The sequence below is a fragment of the Diplotaxodon limnothrissa genome, linkage group LG8 (assembly GCF_057381915.1).
Source record: "Diplotaxodon limnothrissa isolate DT_005_m linkage group LG8, D_limnothrissa_male_GT1.1, whole genome shotgun sequence".
In the NCBI taxonomy this organism is placed as follows: Eukaryota; Metazoa; Chordata; class Actinopteri; order Cichliformes; family Cichlidae; genus Diplotaxodon; species Diplotaxodon limnothrissa.
This window is the reverse complement of record NC_140603.1, coordinates 14,999,718-15,024,525: the sequence shown is the minus strand read 5'-3', so window position 1 is coordinate 15,024,525 and position 24,808 is coordinate 14,999,718. Positions and strand designations below refer to the sequence as shown.

At 42.7% G+C, this 24,808-nt stretch overlaps 2 protein-coding genes and 1 pseudogene across 3 annotated transcripts; 1 reads left to right on the top strand and 2 right to left on the bottom strand.

Moving 5' to 3' along the window:
- Positions 1 to 578: 578 nt before the first annotated feature.
- On the bottom strand, positions 579 to 12,832 carry LOC146626547 (ubiquitin carboxyl-terminal hydrolase 31-like). Of its 2 annotated transcripts, none has more exons than XM_085360667.1 (16): positions 12,293 to 12,832; positions 8,331 to 8,470; positions 8,116 to 8,223; positions 6,995 to 7,087; positions 6,593 to 6,728; positions 6,342 to 6,492; positions 5,984 to 6,164; positions 5,787 to 5,898; positions 5,598 to 5,692; positions 4,994 to 5,071; positions 4,053 to 4,182; positions 3,790 to 3,909; positions 3,487 to 3,712; positions 3,250 to 3,408; positions 2,182 to 2,334; positions 579 to 2,092 (listed from the first exon to the last, which is right to left on the bottom strand). In XM_085360667.1, exons 1-16 carry the CDS (start codon positions 12,830 to 12,832, stop codon positions 579 to 581), a joined length of 3,936 nt encoding a protein of 1,311 aa, XP_085216793.1. The 2 variants fall into 2 exon arrangements, with proteins under 2 accessions (XP_085216793.1, XP_085216794.1); XM_085360668.1 differs by having other exon boundaries at positions 8,116 to 8,204; positions 8,333 to 8,470.
- A 2,911-nt stretch (positions 12,833 to 15,743) lies between these two features.
- cog7 (component of oligomeric golgi complex 7) lies at positions 15,744 to 22,940 on the bottom strand. Its single transcript, XM_085360666.1, has 17 exons — positions 22,505 to 22,940; positions 20,805 to 20,953; positions 20,466 to 20,582; positions 19,949 to 20,117; positions 19,754 to 19,836; positions 19,534 to 19,656; positions 19,238 to 19,436; positions 19,020 to 19,147; positions 17,993 to 18,147; positions 17,737 to 17,853; positions 17,548 to 17,613; positions 17,248 to 17,434; positions 17,001 to 17,141; positions 16,768 to 16,851; positions 16,559 to 16,673; positions 16,287 to 16,430; positions 15,744 to 16,177 (listed from the first exon to the last, which is right to left on the bottom strand). The coding sequence occupies exons 1-17, from the start codon at positions 22,668 to 22,670 to the stop codon at positions 16,011 to 16,013; spliced, it is 2,310 nt and encodes a 769-aa protein (XP_085216792.1). The 5' UTR covers positions 22,671 to 22,940; the 3' UTR covers positions 15,744 to 16,010.
- On the top strand, positions 22,834 to 24,460 carry LOC146626545 (uncharacterized; annotated as a pseudogene).
- The last annotated feature ends 348 nt before the right edge of the window (positions 24,461 to 24,808 follow it).

Genomic DNA, 24,808 nt, shown 5'->3' with positions numbered 1-24,808 from the left:
TTCGATTAAATACTTCTCTGCGATTATCTGAGGCACTGATGTTTGTCATTGACATAATGGCTCTCGATACTGGAGGAGAGCTGTACGTAAAGATCTTCTCTTGAAAATAATTTGCTGCATCAGCATGTTAAAAATTGCCAGTAAACTTCCTTTGGTGACTGAGTGAGTCCATGTTTGAAAAGTTCCTTTCTCCTTTCCGCATCCACTTTCCAACTTGTGCAAAGTGACTTTTATTCTCGCTATGAGCTGCTCTTCTCCCGACGATGCTACAGACAGAACAAGGCAATAATTTAAACACACGCCCATGCTTATTTACAACACAGTATAATACGCCTGAAAATCAATGCAATCCATACAAAGTGCTTCTGTTAAAATCCATTCCTAAATAACTATTTAACAATGTGGGCAAGAGGTGTCCAATATGGCAGCTGGTATTCAGTGACCACTGAAAAGCTACAGGTGCTTCAAAGTTGTTTTGCCAGACATGCTTTGTGTCTGGTTTGATGGTTAAAAAGAAACAGAAAAACACCTCAGAGCTGCACTTTAGAGAGATTGTTTTTCAGACCCTCGGAGTAACATCACTTGGATTTCTGGCTAGTTTGTGTGGAGTTGATGGGGATCTTTCTGGACTGTAATGTCTTTTTAGCTGGCTCTTTCTTTGAAGGGTCCTTTGCAGTGGCAGGAGACTGAGCTGCTGTTTCTGCTCCAGAAAGCTTTGATTTTGTGGAGGGCAGCAGTGAGTGCTTGGCGGAACTTGATGCCTTAGAGGACTCCTTGTCTTTGGCTGTGCTCGCGTTGGACTCCGAGGCCACGCACAATGTTTTTTTGCTCGCTCCGTGCGGGACTCCTTCTCTAGATGCGCTCCCACCACTCTCCTCTGGACTTCCTTTCCCCTCTCCTGCCCCTGCTTTGCCGCTATCACTTGGTTTCCGGGTCTCTTTAGGCCTCAGAGCAGTTTTAAAGAAGGACAAACCTTTGTCCTCTGTCTTACTGCTCCTCTGGGGGCCTCTTAGCGGTGGAGCTGTATTTAAAGAGGAAACACCTACACTTGAGGATCGGAGACTAGTAATGGAGGAGCTACTGCTTGAGCTCCGGGCTGCTGCTCTGTCTTCCATAGCCTTGCCTGGCCTGCCCTCAGCTCTACTAGCAGCACTCAGCCTGGAGGGAGGACCTCCATGGCTAACTTTCTTCTCTAACGCCGTATTGGTCCGTGACGATTCACGGCTAGTGCTCCTGTCTGCTGCTCTGTTCCTTCCTGAAGCGGAGCTTTTCTCACTAACCCCTCTGGGTGATGTCCTCCTCTGAGGGTGTGAGTTTTTCTGTGCAGCCAACTCAGGATGTAATACCTCCGTGGTTTGGGATGATCCTTTTTTAGAGGGGGTTGCTGTTCTGGAGGAGCCGCCCTTGCAAATTTTAGTGCTTCCATCGCTTTTGTCTTTTGGCGTTGATGGTGCCGCTGCGCTTTTGGATTGTGTTCGAGACTGTGACTTATCAATGGCCGGAGATGCAGGAGAGAGAGAGCTGGATGACGTCGAGGAGGTGGCAGCGCGCTTCTTTGGGCTCTTTTCGCTCTCCAGCCCAGTCTTGGCAGAGGACCTTTTGACACCGCTGCTGTCCACGGCCACAGTCCTTGGTTTCACCTCCTTTGCAGCTGCACCATGTCTTGGACTGACCTGTTCAGCCCCAGCCAGTAAATTGTTGTTATCTCCTGCCTGGATGGAGCTCCTCTGATCTGCCTGCAGCACAGCTTTCGAGTGCACCTGCTCTATCAGCCTTTTAGCGCCTCCATTACTCTCCAAAGCACCAATAGCCGACTTGCCCCTTGACAGTTTATCTAACTTCGGTGACCCAGTGAAGCAGGAGGTAGACTGCTTGGTATCAACCACCTCTCCTATCCTTTCCAGTACTGGGGAGGAGGAGTGGGACTCCAGGGAGAAGCGTGAGGGAGAGTTGGAACGAAGCTGGAGCTTAGCAGAGTGGGGCCAGGATGGTTTAGCACCGTTTTCACTCAGTGCTAAGGGACTTGCGATGGAAGATCTTGAGGAGAAAGTTTGCCTTTGCATGCCTCTCACTGCTGGTCTGGAAGATAAACCTGCAGGGCAGAGAACATGCATTAAGAAAATAGTCATGCTTGTCAGCTGAAAAAAACACATGTAATTGTGTGATATTAGTGTTCTTTACCATCATCTTCACTCCGTTCACCAGCAAACTCAGCAGACTCAGAAAGAGAGGCCAGCGAGGTGCGTCTGGAGGACCCTGATGAGGCTTGGCTAGGTGGACGACTTCCTATCAGCCGACTAATCCAGTGCTCACACAAAGAGGAACTGGTGGAACCTGAGAGGCCAAACAGACAGACAGTGGTTGAACATCTATATATTATGAGCATTACAGGATAATTTAATATGTGAGGTATGAGGTGCAATAAAAAAGTTCCAGGATACAGCACATAAAAAATAAATATCAAAAACCTTTAAGGTCATCTGCTCATGAACCTTCAGACCTTCTACTTTTAGATCTCTGTGATGTGAGCCGGATTTCTCTCAGTGTCTGAAAACAGGAGCCCTTAAAAATTATTTTCATTTTGGGCAAGTGTGCAAAGTCACAGGGAAGCAAATCTAACCAGTGGGTTTGTATGCCACCACACAGTGGAGTTCTCCACAGTGTTTCCCTTCAAACACCACAGTCACACCCTGGAGGATGAATTCCCAGTGCTTAATCTCATGACTGCTGAGGAAAAAAGAAGAAGAACCACCTGCTCCCTGCACGATGCTCCATCTTCAGGCTTTGAAACTGTAGAGTACATAAACTGCTGAAAGTGCTCAGTGGTAGCCACAGACCGAGCACTCATCACCAGCATTGATCATCCACAGCAAATTTGAATCAGTTTGAATGTTTGCCCTCTGCACTGTTTTAACAGATGTGCTAGTGTAAGTGTTTATAAAGGAACTTCCAAGGAATAATATAGCAACAGTGGTAAAACCAGGTCGCCTACAAATCACAGTCGGTGGACCGATCTCTAACTCCTTCAGCCCACTTGTGCAGGATCCTGAACCTCAGGTTTCCCCCAATGCATCCATGTGAGAGTGTGTGCAAATGTTAGAAAGGTGATATACTAGCACCAGTCCATTTACCATTTAGGTGCATGAGAAAATGACTCAAAATTGTGTTCCTTTTTATGGGTTTATTGCCAAATGCTTTTTCTTGCATATTGGACATGAGTCTGCACACAGTAACATTGTCACAAATTACCTCCCACAGAACTGTTGGCAGACCAGGACGGGATAGTTGCACGTCGTTGATAAAACAAGATGTAAGCAGTCTGCTTGCAGACCTCATCTTCAGATATGGGATGAACATCGCTATCATCAAAGCAGTACCACTGCCCATCGATGGAGTTCTTACAGTGAGCTACAAGACACAATGAAATAAAACAACATAAATATCCTGGAGAGCTTCTGTACCCAGCTGGATATGGTGCTTCCTCACCTGTGTAATGTCCTCCCTGCATGGTCCCATGATGGTTACACACCGCATACAGGTCATAAAGGTAGTCCTCTGGATCACGACCCATCCCGTACGGCCGTCTCCATGGCGACCAGTGGGAGGGCAGACTCCAGCTGCTCTGGCTTCTCTTTACCATATGAGGTGCCATGTCCATGCCCGTAAGCGGGAACTTCACCATGTTCTGCATCTTCATTCGCCGATCCCCGTCCTGTAGAAGCAATACGTTTAAGTTTGGGGGTTTTTTTGTTTTTTACTTACATCGTATGAAAAGATACAATCTTGCACCTGTCTGAAGCGTTTCAGGTGAAGTATGAGGATGTCTGGCAGGGTCCACAGGCTGAGTTTGATGCTGCCTTGCTGAAGCTGCTTACAGTGTGGACAGCGCCATGCATCATCAGGAGCAAGCTGAAATTAATGTGAAAACGCTTTAAAGTGGCAAACTTTAAGCACAAAACAGGCTTTACGCTCTGCACCCCTGCATGCAAGGGGAAATATATATATTTTAATCAGTATCAGTAATATTTTTTGTGCAGGTCACACCAGCATACCTGTTCCTCTTTGGTGTAGAGTTGAAAGCACTGGGCGAGTGAGCAGGTCTGAGGCTGCAGATGCTGCTCCTTCGCTTGCCGCACACTTTCAGCATCGGGGATGTACTCGTCCTCAGTTCTTTTGAACAGACTGTGGGCGTAACACAGCCGAAGTCACAGAGGGAATACACAACTTCAAAAGAGTTACTATACAGCGCTGTGCTAAAGTCACCCCTCATGTCTTCACATGTTTTATATATATGAGAAAACACATAGAAATAGAGCATATAAGGGAAAAAAAGAGTTTGTACAATTCCAAAGAGCTTGAAAGTCAATATTTGGTGGGAACATCATGACTCTTCATTATTCTCTTGTAATTTCTTTAAGTAGTCTTCAGGAATAGTTTTTCAGAGTTCTTGAAGGACATTCAAGGCTCTTCCTTGGATGTTTCTGCCTTTTGTTCTGTTCTCTGTCAAGATGATCCCACACTGCTTCAATAATGTTGAGTTCTGAGCTTTTGGGAGGCCAGTCTACGACTGATAGTGCTGTATTGTGTGTTGCTGTTTTTATTTATCGAGCTCTGCATTTACTGAAATTTAGTTTAAGATCATTGCCGTGCAGAAAATCAAAGTCACTGCCAATCAGACACTTTCCAGATAGTGTTGCATGGTGGAACAAAATCTGATGGTACATTTCTGCGTTTATATTTCCATGAATTTTGACAAGATCCCCAACACTGCTGGCTGAAGTACAGCCTCAAACCATGACCGAGCCTCCACTGGGTTTTACAGATGTCTGTAAATACTCAATGTTGTACCGCTCACCTGACCTCCTCCGTTTCTACAGACAACAATTTGAACCAAAAACTCTTATTTGGATTCATCACTCTATCAGTCCATCATTTTTTTAGTCCAGTTCTTGTGTTAATTTTGTGTGTGTGTGTGCGTGTGGGTGTCACGTACTAGTCTTTCGTCTCCTTGTCCCACTCAACAACAATTTTGACATGAGGGGGTCCTCCAGGACCACAGGACTTGTATGCTCTGTTAAAAGTTAGACCAGAGACACATTAAATGTTTAATTTTACACATTTAACTGGGTTTTTTAATTCATTATTATATTTATTATCATAAGCACAGAAAGATTTACGCCTCCTCTAGAGGTAATTTCTGTTTTAGATTTTCACCACTAGCCACTATTAACCATTGTCCTAGTATTGAAGTGATCATCAGAACTTGTGATGGTGACCATGTTTTTTGTTTTAAAGTTTAGTTTGAACGAGTCTTTGTTTGTTCATGTAACACAAGCGGAGCAAATGTCACTCACAACTTTCTTTTCATTAAAAAAAAAATCCATGCAACAACCCCAGAGGTCGACAGCCTCTGTGAAGAAAATCTATTAGAACCAGACAAGCTATCAGACATCTCAGGATTTATTTTGACATCAATACCAATGAAGGTTCGCTGAGGCTCTTCAATCACCTTCAACTGGACAGAACACGCCACAGGATTTCTACAATGACATTCAGGTGGGGTAACACTGCATCCTAGCGGGGATATGCGGCATTACCTTTCCACAGAGGGATGGCAGAGAGGCTGCTCCTCCTGAGGCAAGAGATATGTGATTCCAACCACTCCTACCACACGCAAAGTGAAGGGCCCCACCTACAGGGCGTCAAGGGTAAGACAAGAAAAAACTTAATCTTCATTAAAAGCTTATCAAAATGTGAGGTTGCTGTGTTTACGTCATAATATGCACCTGTACAAAGACTCCAGGGCGCAGAACATGCCTCATTTTCTCCAAAATCTCTTTCTGTAGTACATCCCAGGTCACTGTACGCTCCAAATATAGAATAAATGGATTACCGAACCTGGGGGAAAATAGAAAAACAGCAAGTTTTAGAAGATTTGTGGATTAAATTTGCAATTCTTACACAGCTCTGTTCATTAAAGCACCTGCGTCCTTGCTGTCCAGCGCAGGCTCTGTTGCACACCAGCAGGACGATCTTCTCAGCCTGCCCGCTGTTCTTATTGGGACTCTGAGGTGGTGTTGTAGGCTCTTGTATTTGTGTGGCCATCCTGTTATTATCTGTCCCATACTTCAAGTTGTTCTGATTGAGATTGGCATGTGGGCTTCCTGAAACGTACACAGAAAAAGTTCAAGTTGGGGGGGAAAAAACCCACGTGCTCCCTTGTGAAGTGTTTCCAAAAATCAATCCAACATGCTGCTTTACCTTCCCAAAAATGAAACATTTTGCCTGTTTTTGTCAACCCACTACACTGAGACAAAGAGTGAGTAAACAGGATGTCGTACCACATCGCTTGGAGCGGATCTGCTCCGGTCTGAACAGCTCGGGTGTCTCGAAAGCAAAGATGGAGTCGCTCTCCTGAATGATCTCGAGGTCGTCGTCATCGTCACAGAAGGAGCGATGGAAGCCATCGTAGTACATTTCAGTGAGAACAATCTAAGCAGTGACGGGGAATCAAAAAAACCCAAAACACTAAATTACTGATGCGGGTTCGTTAACAGGAACACAAAGAGGAAAGTTTTAAATGAGGCCTCACCTGTTGGGCAGGTATTTTGGTCTCTTGGGCCACAGCTTGTCTCAACCTGGACACGGTGCCAGAGAGGGGCACCGCCACCCCGACTCTCATACAGTGGGAGCACTTTCCTTGATACACCACTGTCACATACAGGGGCCTGCACAACAGAACGACTGGATTTAATTGGCTGTTTCATAACCATGACTGGACCGATGTTCCAAAGATAGACAGCATCTTCTAATTTTAGCTTTTTCCTGTCACATCTCTCACAGTGTTTGTCTGGGCTCGGTTTGACACTCCCTTTGTTTCCAAGCTTGGAGTTCAGACAGGATCTTGTCTCATTACAGTTTTGGATACAGGGACTTTTTTTTTAATTGTATGATGGATTGTCTTACTTCTAAACTAGACCCAGAGTCACCTTACCTTGTGTGAGGTACCGGGATTGGCAGTGAGATGCAGAGGAAAGGATCAAAGGTGTTGCTCTGTTTCTGGCAGTGAGGGCAAGTCAGGGAGGATCTAATCAGAGAAACAAGGAGAATTAATGAATTACAACTGACACCACTTTTATGTTCTTATATGAAGCTGAATAGTTGAGCCAGATCAAATTTATTCCTAAGCTCAGGCTCCTGGGAGGCTTCCCATCATCCCATCATGCACTAAGCATTTCTTCTTTCCTGACCTCTTTTCAATCTCTGTATGTTTATACACCACTGCTACATTTAATCACTCTCAATTATAAAACTCTCATAATTTGTCTTTAATTCTGCCTCCCTCTGTTGTCTCCTCACAGCTGATGACTGTCCCTCCCTGATCCTGGTTCTACTGGAGGTTTCTTCACATTAAAAGGAAGTTTATTCTTCTCACTGTTGCCAAATGTTTGCTTTTCAGGGTTATCTGACTGTTGGGGTTTTCTTTTTAATACTGCAGAGTTTTTACCTTACAATATAAGGCAACTGTTAATGTGAATTGGTGCCATATAATAAAACTGAACTGAATTTTAAGTTTTTTGGGCTTTAAATAAAAGGAAAAGAAAAAGAAGAAAAAGAAGCAACAGCAGCTTTGAACCTGCAATCATAATAATGGCCAGCAGGGGGCAATTGCTCCAGTTACAGAAAGAAGTCTGTAAAGACTGAGGAAATGACTCCACTTCTCACTTGATTTATGAGTTCAGTGAACACTTTTCTGGTGAGTTTATGGTCTTGAAAATGTATTTTCATTCTTATTTAACACTGCTTAACACTTTCTAGGATAAAACATCCACAGCAAAGAATCCACAAACTAATGAGTGATCTCGCTTTCCATTTGCACAGTGTTTGGTTTGATGTCAAAGTCACAGCTGTGTATAAATATCCTCATCAATACCAATGTGGATTCGACCTGTGATCTGCGTTTCACTTGGATGTTTATCACATGGGCAATTACTCTCAGCATAGAAAACAAAGGATGTCGAGGATTTTCTTAACTACGTATGTATGTTTTGTAATACAAGCACGGTGCTAAAGAGTCAAAACAAATGTGCAACTGCCAGCAACTGCAAATTTTACCTGTATTGTGCCTGAAACAGCTCCTGTACAAAAGAGCCAGGTGCTGGTAGTGGAGATCCTTCAGGGACAGTTTCTTCTTCTACTGGAGGCTGAGAATAAACAACAGCAGCAGTCAAGAAGCAATAAAATGTTCAGAAATTACCGAATGCGCAGTTGCATATCTGTTTACTTTAGGACACAGCGGTAACACGTAACTGTGATCTAAATCAGTGTTTACCTTCCTGGGGAGTCTGCTGTCCAGGGGGACAATTTGGTTGAGGTCTTCATGAACTCTATCAAGCAACCAGAGGAGGAATTCTTGGGCATCGTGCTGGGAGTTGCCCTTGAATTGAAGGGCACTCTTTGACACTACATTCTGCAGACAACAGCAGAAAAAAAGAAAAATCAAGGAATTGGATGGATTTAAGTGGCTTGCACACAAAAAAACAGAGATGTAGTAAAAGTTCACAGAGAGCGACTCGTTCCCTTTTTCCACCTTGCTTAACTGTGAAATATTCAGCTATGTTTAATCAGGACAACGATTAGCAGAGTCCTAAAGGTCAGGCCAAGCTTTTTAAAGCAAGGACACTGGCTGAAGCTTGACCTTAAACAATAAGCTGCTGGAGATCAAAACAGTGCGTACTCTACAAAGCCGCCCAGGCTGGAAGCTGTGAAGTCACCTCCACGCAGAGGCTATCAAATGTCACACAAGGTCAAAGATACGAGCGGCACTGGGTACTGTGTGGCCGCTCAGCCTCTCCTATGGGACAGTCGTCCTTATTTTAGAGCAGTTACAAAAGCAGCCTCAGCGCTTTTGTGCAAAATGGTGCAAAAAAAAACAGGGCCAGGCTATCTTGTGTGGCTCAACCACAAAGGTTGTCTTTAAGTAAAGAGATCTGAGATGATATCAGTGATTCATTTTCTAAATACCCAGGTCTCTTTTAAACACTGCACCTTCACAAAAATAGAACCCTATAAACTGCTATGCTGTGTGTATTTTTGGTTAACGACAGACAAGACACTGTGAAAAAAATGGGATTGTTATTCCCATAGGGCAAAGCTAGGGATGCACAAAATGTGAAATTCTAAGCCAATAGCAACTGTCCTGATTGTCCTGAGTGCCAGTGTATTTGGTTTTAGTCGTTACTCCCTGTTTTCTTCGTTGTGCGATATAAAAACAATGGCTGAACTGTTTCAGAGTCTTTTATTGTTCATCGCACTGTTTGTCAACGTCTAGCTGATAAAAATCGGCCAATGCCATTGGTTTATGCTGTTTTTTGCCAACAGGCCAATAACCAATCAGTATGAAAGTGGCTTGATACTGATGCTCAGCCTGTGTAACTTCATTCTGAATTCATCAGTTGGTGATAATATTTAAAAAGTAATATTAAATGAGGCACTGCATTAAAGCTGTGATATCTTTCTCATAATGCATCATTAGCCTGAGTTGTTGGCTTTTTTTCTGCCAAATAAGTGCCCTCACATTTCATACCCCAAACCTCTGGTCTGCAATGCAGAGTTCAAAATCTAAATTAAAAACCAGTGACACCAACAAGGCACTACAAAAATCCCCAGTGCCAGGAAGGACAAACTGTTTTCCCAGGCTGTGCACTCAAACACTTTTGCGTGACTCTTACTGACCTTCGTTTGTACCTTTGCAGTACATTTGACCAGGATTTTAGCTGAACTTGTAGTTCAACTTAAATGTCAAATAGCAGGTTGAGCTTGAAAGGATTAAATAAGTGTTAAGTAAATGTGGCATAAAATGAATGAAACCACCACACAGCAAAAATATAACTATGTTTCCCGTGTATTTAAAAGGTGTACGATGTATGTATGTGCATTTATAACACCTGATAAAGAAAAAGTTTAAAAGTTTTTAAAAAGAGCTAGAAGGAGAAACAGGAGAAATAGTAGTTTATCCAACAGAGGGCAACTTCTCTGTTAGCAACACTCATAAAAAAAGTAGTCAAAGACTGATTGTAACAGTAAAAAAGTTTAGTTTTTTTTTTTTTTAATTATCTTAGTAGGAGAAGCTACTTTTGGCTGCTCCCATATTCGCAAGTCGTTGCCACAACAGATAGCCCTGCATGGTTTTCCATTTTTTTGTTTTTGTTACTTTTTTGGTTGATTTAGGATTTGCATCTTCTCCCAGATTTGAACTGGAGAACTTTGCTTATTAGACAAATATTATCTTAGTAACTGCCCATAAAAAGCTACACACGATGAATGTCATGCAAAGCTGTTCATATTTCATGGGTCTGAAAGAAAAAATATCGGCTGACATATTGGATTTTTAGATCATCAAATATCAGTATCAGTACGGGTTTTAAAAAATATCATATCAATATTATCATCATATAATTTGCTTTGTTTTGTTTTGTTGGGGGGGGGGGGGGTACAAATGTTGAATGTCTCATGTTGGCACTGTCACAACACTTTACTCTGTGTGTAGAGTGACTGCATTGGCTTTGACACTTGACCCTGTTACAGGAAGCCACTTCAATGTCATCTGATATTTATGCTTTTATCTACATTTAGTTTAATTCTGTTTCATTTTTCTTTGTTGGATTGGATATTTTTACACATTTGAGATATTTAATACACTTTTTATTTATACTTATTTTATATAATTGTATTTATTTTGATCTTTTTTTAAGATATTTGTTTTGTGATATTGTATTTAAATTTTTAGCTATATGCCAATTCTACTTTGTAAGCAGTTTTGTTAAGTCTTTTTAGTGTGTTTCACTTAATGTTCAGCTGGTATAACAAAGGAACTTCCAAACTCTTTGGACAAATAAAATCTCATCTTAAGATGAGATGTGCAGAAGTGCAGACTTGTGCAAAGTCTTTGAGATTTTAGGTAGTGTACTACAACCAAATCCTCAAACCAGCGGCTTCTGAGAGAGAATGGACGATAAAATAATTCCCTTGTGTTCTTATTAAATCTCCCTAATGGTCTTTAAGTGCTTCCAGTTTAGGCTCAGATTGTGGTTTAAGAAAAGAGGTGGAAAATTAGCAAATGTCCATCTTTAATGTACACAAACCACAACAAAGTTTGCTTTGCTGAAGTCCAGTTAGCAGCATTTAAGGTTGTAATAGTATTTTTTAGACATTTGAAGAGAAAGATCCATTTGTACTGTGTGTGTGTGTGTGTGTGTGTGTGTGTGTGTGTGTGTGTGTGTGTGTGTGTGTGTGTGTGTGTGTGTGTGTGTGTGTGTTCTCCCAAATATCTATGAAATGACACTTTTAAAAGCACCAGTTGGAAGCGTTACTAATGTTACTAGAAAACACTTGTATGCTGCAAAAATCCTACATAGTTTTATTCTGTTTTTTTAAGGTTATATTCACCCATGTGTCCATGTCCAGTTCAACATGTTTAATGCTTCTGATGATGAAAATAATCTATATCCAGCTGGACTGTTTGCAGTTTGGCTGGCAACTAAAGCAGAAGAAAATAGACAGAAATAGCAACATTGTCAAGAACAAAGAATGCGCTGTATGGCCCGTTTCTGTTTAGTCTCTCTCCACTTTGTATTGAACTTTTCAAGAACACATCATGAGTGAGAAAACACGTCTTTTGTTATGCAGAAGCAAATCTTTGTGATCGTGACAGGCAAACTTTTCATCGCCGGGACGCAGATTTAAGAGATGACAATGAAAAACAGACAAGGCTGGAAGCAAAAAGCTGATACAGTCAGCTTCAATACAGCTCTGCTCAAGATTCTGTTTCATTTACAAGGAAGAAGTGTTAGTCCTATAAACACTGACTTTTCACGGATCACTGGGATTCTACTATAAACACTTTACTGCTTGTAAAGTGCATATATGGCTGCCCCGTGTATGACAATCACACCTGGATCAAAGTCAGAAACACAAAGTGGCATATCTAAAATATAAAACTAAAGCCAACCACTTAAAAAGTAGGACTCAGTTTGTTGCTCAAGTTCACTTAGTTGCACTTAAGAGGCAAAAACTTGGACTATAAGGTGCAGCTGGTTGTCCCATAAGCTCATATCTAATCAAACGTTAGATGACTGTTGAATTTGGAGCTCAAAGAAATAAAAAAAAATATTGCAAAATAAAATAGAAACACAACTTAAATCTAGTGTCTTTTGGACACTTTCTGCTTGCTTGTCAAACTTGTGCAGACCCACACAGAGCGAGGGTCTTTATATGGGTCTCCACGACCTACCTTAAAGTCTCTGCTGTGCTGAGGAGTGTACTCGAAGGTCCACAGAGCCCGAACCAGTCCGGACAGCTGCTCGGTTACCTCCCCTGTCTCCGGCTGCTGCTGGCCTCCCCCTTTTTTCTGCATCAGCACCCCGTTGGACTTGGCCTTTTCGTTGTTGCTTGTCGTCTCTCCACCTTTGAACTGCTCCAAAGCAAGGTACTCAGCAAAGAGCTCTGTGTTGCTCAGGCACTGCAAGATAGCGTTCATGAAGCAGGTGTTGCCGTGGTTCTTGAGCCCGGCGACACCGGGCACCTTATCCCCAAAGGGGAAACCCCCGCAATCGCTGTCATCCGACGGGAGTGACCCCCCAGTGGTGTTGGGGAGCAAAGTTGCCTCGTCGGTCTCATCCTCGGCGGCCTGCTCGTCGGTGCCAAAATGAGACAGAGTCGAGAGAGTCCGGAGAACTCTGCTCATAAAGCTCCCCACGGAGCGCACCGAGCTCCTCCGGAACAGCTTTTTGCTGAAGGATTTCTTCTCCTTGTTACTCACAACTTTCGACATGATTGCTTTTTTTCTCTCTCTGCCCCTCCGATTTCACACCTTAATTACAGAGAGGGCCCCCACTTTTCAGAGAAACACCCCGTGCCCGCGCACTGACAGCTCCCTCGCTCTGTGGTGCTTTACGGGAGGCCTGAGCATATTTCACTGAAACGTAAAGGCCTGGCAGTTCTTGGGATCATATCATTAGGAGACAGCAGAGTACAGCATCAAATCATCGGCCCACTTGCAACACTGCGTCGGATTGCATAAACTGCCTCCGCGGAGAGCCGCTATCAGGGCGCTTTACGTGAATGCCAGGGGTAGTCCCGCACCCGCCAGCAGCCATCGTCATTTCAAATGGTGACATATCATCACCCGTTTCTTTGTTAGGGTGCTGGAAAAGGAAAAAGAAAGCACGGCGCTGATGGGGCTCGGGTATCAGTGTCAGGCACACATAAACATCAAATCCACTACTCGCAATTAGGCTGAGAGTGACGAGCGGAATTCCTCATCATTTATTATTAAACGAACCGCAGCTCCACCCTTTTAAAGGTATTTCTTCTGACCCCGGCCATCGAATCCGCGCTGACGTTGAGAACCGGTGGGTCGGAGATATGAACCAAGTGAACGTCTTCCCTAAATCGACTCCACGGGCGCGCTGCCAAACTGAGGAACCCCCGACCGAAGCGACACAGCGCGCCGCTCCCTGGCGTTTGGCTGCTGCGGGGCATCTCTCCCTGCGCCAAACGCGTGAAGCGGACGTTCCCGTTTCTCCATCTGAAAGTTTGTTGTCCTTTTTTTTGTTTGTTTAAATACTTGTCCGCTTCGTGCGCCTTAATTCCGCCTCCGAATGAGATTCACGGCGAGGCCGCTTCTCCCGTCTCCATCACCACCATCATCATCTGTGGGCAACGATACTGCAGGCAGGGCGGTAACGGCTGACGTCAGGGCCAAACACTGGTCCATGTTGGAGGAGAGCAGGTACAGCGGCATGTGATGATGCTCCGTGTCTGTTTGTGGACAGCGCGGACGCCGATCCCAACCAATCCGGTAACAGTGGTAATATATTACTCTTTCACATTATTTTACATTATTTGCAGCTGAGCTTATAGCTGGGGGGAAAGGACAACAAAGGAATTTTTGTTTTAAAAAACCCCATAAAATTTAATTAAAAAACAAACAAACAAATAAATTATGTAAAAATGTTGCCAGTTGCTATGGATTGTTCTACAGTGGCTACACAAAAGACACAACACAGTTATTTTCATTATCAGCTGATTTTTCCCGATAATGTAGGCTATTGCTGGGCCACTGGCATGTCGGGAAATCGTGGAAAAGTCAGATTAATTAGAATTTATTTTACTTATATGGGCCTAGCGACAGTTCAAGACAACAGTCGTTTCAAGGCAGTTGATGTTGTAAGGTAAAGGCCCCACAATATTCACAGCTACCCAACAATAACATGATCCCCTATGAGCAAGCATTTGGCAACAGTGGGGAGGAAAAACTTCTCTTTAACAGGAAGACATATTTGGGTGAACCAGGATCGAAGGATGTAGCCATCTGGCAGCTGGTTGGGCAGATGGCTGCACCAAAAGTAGAGCAATTCTCCCTAAAGACTCAGTCACACTAGACTACTAATACCTGTGGGGAGCTCCTTAAAGAAAAAAAAAATGAGTGGATTTCATTTCCTCACATTTAGTGAATGACTGCAAGTAAGTGTGTGGGACCAACTGGTCACAGGACCACAATTATTTGTTATTGGTTGCCTCCCACCTGGATAGATGTGCAACTGCTTGCAATCCAAAGTGGACTGACTGCCATCAGTCTCAGACAGATTAGCAAGGGTTTGCAAATAACTGCCCTTTAATTTATAAACGCAGACAATTGCCAACAAACTGCAAACAACCTGAGTGAGTCTGTACTGATGAGCGCAACATGTCCCTGAGGTTTTCATTAAGGGACTCGGTTGGTTGTGTTCTTGTTATATTACCATATAAAAGCAAAGTTGAGACATTTGTGTTTCAAATTTAAGGTCCTGGGTGGACTCTGAATTTAAGCAGTTCATAGAGTTATCATTGCGTACCTCATTCACTCAAACTGATTCAGTTCCATCGCCATTTCGACTCACATAAGTTGCTTTGAAGATGGCAACTGACAGCATCTCAGATGCAAAAGCAACCAGGCCACAATTTCATATCACAGGGTCACTCTAATTTGGGTCTTGCCACAGTCTCCAACCACCATTTTTTTTTAATGTAACTGTAGCATGAGCCCAAAGCTGCACACTCCATCTCCTGCTGCGATAAGGGACAACTGCAAAACTGTCCGACCTGATTCGTCCACATTTTCAGTAGTTTAAATGTGTGAAAAGAGCTTTACAGCAAAGTCTTCTTTGCCTACTCGAGTCCCCTGACAATTAACCGTGACAGACAAGCCAATTTTCATGTCTTAAAGGTAGGAAGTGGAACATACAACGCAATACACAGTTTACCACTGAGGGATCCTCATTCAGCGCTTGATTCAGTCCACTGAATTAAAATAATACACATAGCCACACTACAGTGTTTACATCCATGTTTTATATACACGTTTCCACCATACTGCATGTAAAAATATTAACCATGTCACCAGTTCAGCCCACCCACAACCTCAACAGAGACAGATCACTTTCTCCCTTATTTTCAAAGTTAAATTACCAGAAATGAATAAAGTTTGTCACTATTATTACCTAAATATAATTTAATAATTACGATTTATTCATTAGCATGACAGACTTGTTTAAGTAGATTTAAATGCTCTGAAGCTGCCCCCGTCTTATAAATGCAGAAGTGAAAAATGACAAGTCAAGACACATTCTCCTTTTGGTTTCACTTGAAGGCGTCGTCACTGGTGAGACATCATCATTTCAAACTCACAAACATTAATCAGTTAAAAAAAAAATGAAAATTAAAAAAAAAAAAAAAAAAAAAGGTCAGACCTGCCCTTATTTGAATCTCGTCCCATAAATGCCATATTTAGACACAAACGTCTTTAAATGCTGCAGCTGTCAGCGAGATTAGCCACTATGATATTTGGGGAACTGTAACATGTAAACCAGCTGATATTAACATCACATTCTTCTGTTTGTTTACAGCACAGGACGTCCCCAGGGCCGCCCTTGAAGCCATGCAACCTATCGAGTCCTTTTGCTTTTGTCTTAGTAGTCGATGCTCCGAAGTGCAGCGATAGTGGACGTCAGTCGTCGAGGCAACAGCTTGGCAGTCTGTCTGTAGTCTTGTGGTTTAGTCCTAAGTAGAGTTACGATATTTTGCAGGGTGCGAGACGGCTGCAGGCCCAGGGCGTCCATCACGTTACTCAGATAGTCTGTGGAGCACAAACACAAATGTTCAGATATAATTTCGGGCTATCGTGAATTTCAATTGATCCCCATGAGAAGGAGTACGTCATCTGTCCCGCATTTTAGCTACTGTACCGATATCCGTGGCCAGTTGTTTAGTGGAATGAGTGCTCAGCTGGGGGATCAGTAAAATGGCATCACAGTAGGTCTGCATGGTTGCCCGAGCAATGGAGCCCAACCAGTAGTCTGCTGTGTTGTCCAGCTCAGTAAGCTCATCACCTGAAACAGAAGGAGGTGGTCTTTGAGAAGGGCACCAGATTACAAGACATCTCCTCTTCAAATGAGTTGAGTTGTCACTCAAGTGTCTTTGACTTTAGGGAAAATTGAGGGGGATAATTTTCAGTAACCTTGCTCTGGAGGGAAAGGCAGCTTCCCAGCATGTAAGGCCATCTCTAAAGCCGGGTCCTCTTGTGTCACAAAAGGCTCCAAGTGGAGTGGGAGAGACATCAGGTACTGTCCTATCTATGTGGAGGGAAAAGTCATATGGTCTCTGTAAATATGTACAAATGCCACTGTATCCTGTTTATTTATATTTATCAAATGAAAGTTCACTAACATTAGTGATGTACTCTTGGGGTGACAGGCTGAAATTAGGCAGGTCCTCCGTGTAGCTCTCTCCAAGACCAGGTGATTCTTGACTCTTAAACACGAAGCACAAATCAAACAGATTAAACGGATACGGCACATCCACCACTCGAGTGCGCAAACTCAATCCAAAAGCTTTCAGCACACATTCACTCAAATCATCTTGATCCTTATTTGAAATTAAATAACGCAGAAACTTGACACCTCCATCTTGGAGACGAGGCAGAGCTGGTGCTTGATCTGCATGAAGACCGAGTCAAAGGCCAGCTGGTTGGCCTGTTGATTGAGTCTGGTCAGAGCTGTCCTAGGCTCTGCTAACAAGTTGGAGTTACCTGTGCCTTTCTCCTGCGAGGGACAAGCAGAAATAGGAGGAAGTGTCGGGTAAGAAGAACAGCTACAGAAGGACCCTGATAAACCAAGTGTAAGGGTTCAATACAGAAAACTGCCACACCTTTAACGAGTAAAGAAGTTCCATCAGATTGTTGTATTCAGCCACATTTCCCCTCTGAAGGTAGTTGTATTCTTGCCAAGGGTTTTTGGTGGCACTCTTCCTTTCTGTGGAAGTGGCCTCCTGGATGCCTGCCAGGCTGCGTGGGCTGTACGACTCTGACAAGTACTTACCTGCCGTGGCCAGGATCCTATGGGACAGATCGCAAAGTAGACATTTTCTTTAAAATTCCAGATCAGCTTCTTGACTGTGTGCTCACTGTCATTGGGTAAAAATATTCATTCAGTAAAAAGATTCACTCACTTGTTTGACAGCTGTTGTTCAAAGGCCCCACATTGTCTAAGCAACTCTCCACATGTGGAAATGATCCTGCAAACAACAATATTGTTTTTTAAAGCAAGAAGACAGCTTTTTTCATGCAATTATTTTCAATCCATGTGAATTATAACAAAAGGGTTTGTTGTTTTTTTTGTTTTTTAAAAAGGTAATAACCTGACTGAGTTCTGGAAAGCCGTCCAGTCCTCCTGGAAAACCGATGAACTTGGTGTGTCCTCAAGCTTACACTTCTTCCTGATCGACTGGAGTGTTGTGGAAAAGTCTGACACATACCTAGAATCAGCACCACGTCAAAGCTGGTGAATCATCTACAGTAATGCTAAAATCAGACAAACTATATCTAGAGATAAAACATATCTGTAGCAATCCATGCAGTATGTGGCGTATGTGAGTGTGAGTAGAGGCTCTTTACTTGGTGAAGAGGGCTTTGAGAGCTTTGAGGAGGCCACACACTGCAAGTCCATCAGTCAGTCTGACACAGCGGTCCACAGCAGCACCAGCCAGGCCAAACAACTTGCCTACCGAGTGGCTCAACTCTTCTACGCAATCAATTACCTCCCCATGTTCCTGTAGTGGAATGTGCAAAACAGGACAAAATGGACTATATTAGTGTCACTGCTACATACAAACACATTTTTAGCTTATGAATCTCAGCAACTTAACCCTGTAATGGCGAGTTTTTTTAGATTTCTACATCATCAGTGTGATCTATGTTTTCCTTAAAAGCCTGAATAAATTGCACAAAAATGCCAGATGTAGCAAAATTATGCAAATTAAAAGCCAGATATGCAAATTGATATTTAATTAATTTTGTCATTTGTGAGATGATTTAATAAACACTCCAGTGATGGCGGTGTTTAGTGCCTTGTTTCCTTCAAAACTTTGTGTCGTTTTGCTGCAAATAATAAGTCCTCAAAATAATTGTGCTGGAGGAGTTCTGCAGCTATTCCTCACTTTTTCCCTTTTTGCTGTTTTTCTAACCTCGTTCAGTTTTACATGATGCACTTCTCCTGTAATCCTCACCCCATGGAGTTTAGGAACAGTCATGACTTTCATTCATCTGTAAACAGTTTTTGGGTGGATTCTTTTTAAACATCCATTTAGCTTCTGACTTCATGCATCTATTCTAAGGAGAAGTGAAACTTGTTTTCACAGACGATAGGTCCTACCAGTCTTTCTAGGCAACAGCAGACTTTATCAGCAAGTAAACTTTGTTTGAGGGGCACAACAACACTTCAAATCTCTCAGTAACTGGAACACCTGACTGACAACTTGACAAGTTGTTAGCAAACAGGTTCACAACTCTTTCTGTTGTTAGTTCAGTTATAATTAGTTAGTTAGTTCAGTGTATAATTATGATTTGGATAAAGATCAGACTACAAGTAATTACTGCAAAAATTCTGGTTATTTCCATGGTTGAGTTTCTGGTGTGCTCTAACCAAAGGCACGGCGCTGATCTGGATGAGAAGGTGAGCTTCCTCCAGATCTCCATAATGTAGCTGATAAGATTTATAGGGATCATACAGCGCACAGACCAGCTCACTCAGCTTCAAGAGGTTATGTTCACCTGCAGCAGAAATAAGACCAAACATGAAGAGAACACTTTATGTTGTCATCTTCCATGAGCAGTATTCACACATATGGTTCAGGTGCATACCCAGGTGTGGCAGCATGGCTGCTTCAAGGTTGTGTCCAAAGGTGGACGTGGTGTGATGGAGCTCCAGCAGAGTCCCCAGACGCTCCTCTTGGGCTGCCCGCTCCATGGCCGTGCTCAAGCACACAGGTATGGATGGCACCATGGCCCCCAGAGACTGTATCAACAACACTGTCACCACTTCATAAGGCTTCTTGAACACCTGTGTGAATCCAAGATAAAAAAAAAAATTAGCACTACAGAGTGTTAGCAAAGTAAAACCCATCAGGTGTCGATCTTGGTACTGCAGTCCATCTCACCTGGCTGCTCCACTGTATTTGGCCGTGCCAAGTGGAGAGCAAGGTGTCGTAGAATTCAGACAGCTGCTGATTCAGATTGAGCTCGCTCTGGGAGAGATCCTGCCATATACTCAGCAACTGGCCCTGAGAACAGCAAAACAGACAGTCATGCACAGAAGCAAATATATCAGAATATTCCTTTGCAGAGATTTATAGGTCACAGAGATGCAGTGGTGCCTACCTTGTGACACTTGTAGTAGTACGCAAGAAGCTGCGGCATTCTGTCGATCTCTGTGAAGACTTTAACAAACAGCTTGGCTTGGTCTGCAGAGAGGCAAAAGCATGTGATGTTTGTACAGTGTAAGCAAACTACAGCAAACCAAAACAGTAAGCACTGAATAAATTCAAGAAACAACACTTTCTCTGGGGTTCTTACCTACAGACATGGAATTAAACGTTGCTACTATCTGTGGGCTGGCCATGGCCTCCAGTCTGTTTTTCAAAGCCTCCAGGTGAACACACTTATCAGAGTAGTCTGGTGTGTCCACTAGCATGGCCAGACTGTTCTGCATGCTGGTTAGCTTAGAAGAAATTACTTTAAAGTCCTGAAAAAAGGAAAATATGATTACTATCGTTACCGTCAACATCTGCACAATATCGTAATATTATATAATTAGCTTTCAAAGGATAAAAAGCTAATTACAATAGCACTGTAATTACACATTACTCATCCAGTGCCTTGGAAGAGGTTTGACTCTACAGTGGATCAGTTTACAGGATGTGTTGAGTACACTCAGAAAGTTAGATTAAATAACAAGATTAAAGTGCTCCAATATTCTGATCTCTAACACGCATATGAGCCAGTGTGAGTCACATCAGTTCATAATTGGTAAGCAGCAAGGCAGGCAGAAACAAACCAAGAAAAGCTCTGCGGCAGAGTCTTTCTTTCATACCTGTGTTTTGAAGGTCTCCTCAATGTCTGCACTCAGTGTGCTCCATTTGTCTGCTTCCTGCAACGCTTCAGCTGCCAGCTGCATTCGACTCTTCACCTGATCTATCTCCACCAGGACCTGGTTGAAAATATGCATGAAACATACAGTTCAAGCCTCAGAAGTATGGAGTACTCTGCACATTTGAGTCCAGTGCTAGACTTTCACTATTATAATGCTTACTATTAAGCAAATTATTTCAAAAACACAATATACAAAGTATGTATACATGTTCTCCTAATGCACTAGATCACATTTAAATCCTGAATACACTTCAAGTAAGTATTGGAACTGTGCACACACCTGCATGGACTGCACTGTCTCCTGCTCAAATTTCTTGATGTCCTCTTTAACCATGACCATTTGCTCCTTTAGAAAAGAGGCCTCCTGTTTCAAAGCCTCCACATCTCTCAGCACTCGGGGCATATTTTGAAGGGCTTGGTTACTGCTCTCTACACAACAAATGAAAACACAACTCTAACTTTTTAACATGTCATAGTTAAATTCAACACAATTTTATCCATGCAGTACTGGTACACAGTATAAATACAAATGCCATGGCGCTTGATATCGTAATGTAGAAACCCACCAACTCTGTAAACTCAGTAAACTGTAAACTTCCCTTTCTGTTAGTGAAAAGAAGTTTTACATATTTAGCTGAGATGTCATGGAAAAGGGAATCCAATTTCAACAGTATTTGTTAGTTTTTCCTACATGATAAAGAAAAGCTTCTGTAGGAAGTGTAAGAAAGGTGTCAACAACTGAAAAGACATTTTTAATCTCAAGAGTTTATTTCTTTCCTGATTAAATAAAAGTTAACAATAACAACAATAACAATAATAATAATTAGGGCTTAAACAGACCTCATCATACTAAATCATACTTTTTATTAATCTCTGGCTCTCTTCCACAGCACGTCTTTTATCATGGCTTCCTTCTTTCAACCGGTCACAGCACATTGCCGTCCCTCCCTGAGGTGGAGGTTTCTGCTGGAGGTTTCTTCCTGTTTAAAGGGAGTTTTTCCTTCGCACTGTTGCCAATGTGCTTGCTCATTGGGGGTCATATGGTTGTTAGGTTTTTCTCTGTATGTATTATTGTAAGATCTACCTTACAATATAAAGTGCCTTGAGGCGATGGTTGTTGTGATTTGGAGCTAAAACTGAATTGAAGAACTAAAGGTAAAAGAAAACCAGAAAATGTTCTGGTAGTTTATTGGCCAGACTGACCTGTAATTTTACAACAGAAGGTTTCTGGTAATTAACAGAAAGTTCTATAGTCAATAGTGAAAACAAATTAAATTTTTATGTCATTTAACTGTTTGTTTATCACTTTCGTATATTATTCATGACAAACAGATCTTTATAAGCAAGAAAAAATGTAATAAATTACACAAGTACAAATTTTAAGCCAGCTCTGACACCTCTGATCTAGATACACAAACTCTTAAACTGATGTATGAATAGAACATAAATCTTCTCAAAGACAATTTCTCATTACGTGTTGTGTTCACGTCTAACAAGTCATTTTCTCATGGGTGTTTGTCCAGGTAGAGATCTGGTGAATGTAAAGGCCACAGTAGATGATTCGTATAATTTTCCTACACCTAAAGCCATTCAGTGCTCACTAATGACCTGCTGATGGGGACACCATGACTCTTTCTGTAAAGTTTTCCTTTAATTTGTCATCAGAAGATTTCATACAGCATGCAATTTCCAAATGCACAAACCATAGTCCTTAATGACAACAAAGACACATGGTCACGTGGTTATGGTCCTTTTTAGAGGATTGTGGGGCAGCTGAATTGTATTGGTTCTACAGAAGTATTTATAAAACTGACTTTGCCGTTTATATTAATGCAATAAATGCAGCAGAAATGTTCTTGTAGCATACTGCATTAACTGTAAATGGGACGTAGTTTACTAAGTTAACAGTGTAGGCCATAAAGGCAAATTACAATGGTGAGGACATCACTAAAGACGCACTGGCCAATGCAAACTACTGACCCTCGATAGCATTGTTGACTTCCTGGATGAAGACCTGCAGCTTCATGACCAGTGTAGCAGCGTGTGCGTCTGCCTTCCCCGGCGCGTCCTTCTGCACCACCTTGAAGGCACCATTCACCCAGTCCTTCACGTCGAAATCATCGTCCAGGAATTTAGAGAAATCCATCTCGCTGCTTCGTTCGGCCAAACTCTTCCGCTGCAGTCTCTGTCATCGACCCATTTCTATCGTTACGCTAGCTAATTTTTCCCCAGCACCGGCTTCGACACGAATATAAAATAAACAGCCCACGAAAATGAAATTATCATGACAACTAAATAGAGTTCCAACAATGCGACGGCCTCCTCCAGAGTTATTTTCAAAGGTTTACGGCTTTAAAAGACTACAGGGAGCACATATTTCTAACTAGTACTGACTGCAGTGGTAATGCTGACAACAACTTCCTGTAGCGCTTTCTATTTACCTTCCCCCTAAAAACAAATGCTAAAAAAACGGGCCGGCTGCCCAATAAAAATCCCATCAACAGACTGAGGAATGTGCGTTCTTTGTAAACAAAGTGTAAATATCTGTTTGTTTTTTAAGAAGCATGATATCTTGAGGGCAGTTCATAAAACAGTAGCACATAAAGCGGCGAAGAGGGGTCACATTAAATTGGTCCGTACAGAAACATTGATAAAGGAACCGTAAATGGTATTTCTTGGAAAGTGGACAACCCCAGGTTAAAAAATTCTACCAATCAAAGTCAAAATTAAAGTTAAAAACATTACATCCGAACATATTTTATTATTTTTTGTCATAGCCAATACACTTAACTAGGGTGACCAACCGTCCTCTTTTCCCCGGACATGGGGGAAAGCCATTCGTACTTTGTATAGACATAGTCTCTGGGCTGCGTGGCTGTGACTCTGTACACTGGTTATTTGCTGTACCCTGGATACAGTGAATATGCCATGCTACGATACATAACGGAGACCCAAGGACAACTCCTGGGGAAAATGTTAAGGGCAAAAGACTGCCACGTTTTTCTGCAGAGAGTTAAATTCCTACATCTACCACTGGAAACTCAAGACAACTGAACAATATTTTCAGGAGTTTGAGATTCAGTTTGTTAAAAAAAGAGGTATAAAGTTACATTCTCTGGATGGCCTCTTACATATCCACCTCATCGAGGATCAGGATTATGCACATACAACTGCAAAAAGGTGTGATATCCTGATGTTTGTTGAAATGGTAAAGCACTTGCTTCACCTCGATCCAAAAAAACGAATGACACCTGATCAGGTGCTGGACTATGCGTTTACAAAAGTGTGCCCTGCTTGCACCAGTGTAGCTCCTATGTTGAGTCCTGTTATGAACACATAAACTACTTAAGGACAAAGAAGAACGAGGCATCAGATAGCAGGACAGAGTCTCCACACCAGCCCACCTCTGACACCAGACAACCTGCCCAAAGGAACTTCCCTCCCTCTGCAGCGGAGAGAAAAACACTAGTGAGCCCCCGCAGCCAAAACGGTTTTCTCCCTTCAACTCAGAGGAACAGCCCCAATCTCATCAGGCCCAGTCAGAGTAAAAATGCTGAGACAATTCCAATGAAAGCACTGTGTAAAAGAAAGCATCTGGAAGTAGATAAAAAGGATATGAGTGATGCAGAGCTTAAAAGAAAAAAGACTGATTGGAAAGATGTGCACAGAAAAACACTGTACCAACATGAAAGGTCAGATCATGACCAAAAGAAAAACCACTGTTCTAGGGGTCCATCCTGCTCAACCAGTGGCTACAGGACACAGAATTCCATCTCGCCAAGTAAGAGGAAGCCAGATGAAAACATCTTTGAGACGTCAAATAAGAGGGCCAGAACCAACTGCGAAAACAGCAAGAGCCACACCTTTAATGACAGTTGGGATGAGGACCACCGCTGCAGAGAAGCAAAAGGAAGCAGAGTAACAGGTGGAGAATAGGCAAAGGAGGGGTAAGTGGTCCGGGTGGCGTGGTACTGACAGAGATGATCCAATGAGTAGTTCTTCTAATAACTATGACGGCTAGCACTAACTGCGGTTAGCTGAAGACTTGGCGAAGAGTGATGGTAAGTGCTGGTATTAAATACCGGCAGCTCTATTGCCGGCAGGCGTGGAAACACACATGAATGCAGTGACTCAGCTTAGGGGTGGAAACGGCGACTCTGTGGAAAAACCCGGCACTCACCCAGACCATGACAATCAGTATGTAGTGTCACTAACACTGTGGGCCTCTATAGGGTTCTCTGGTCCCTTCCTCAATCTTGTCCTTCAGTGCTGCAACCACTGCAT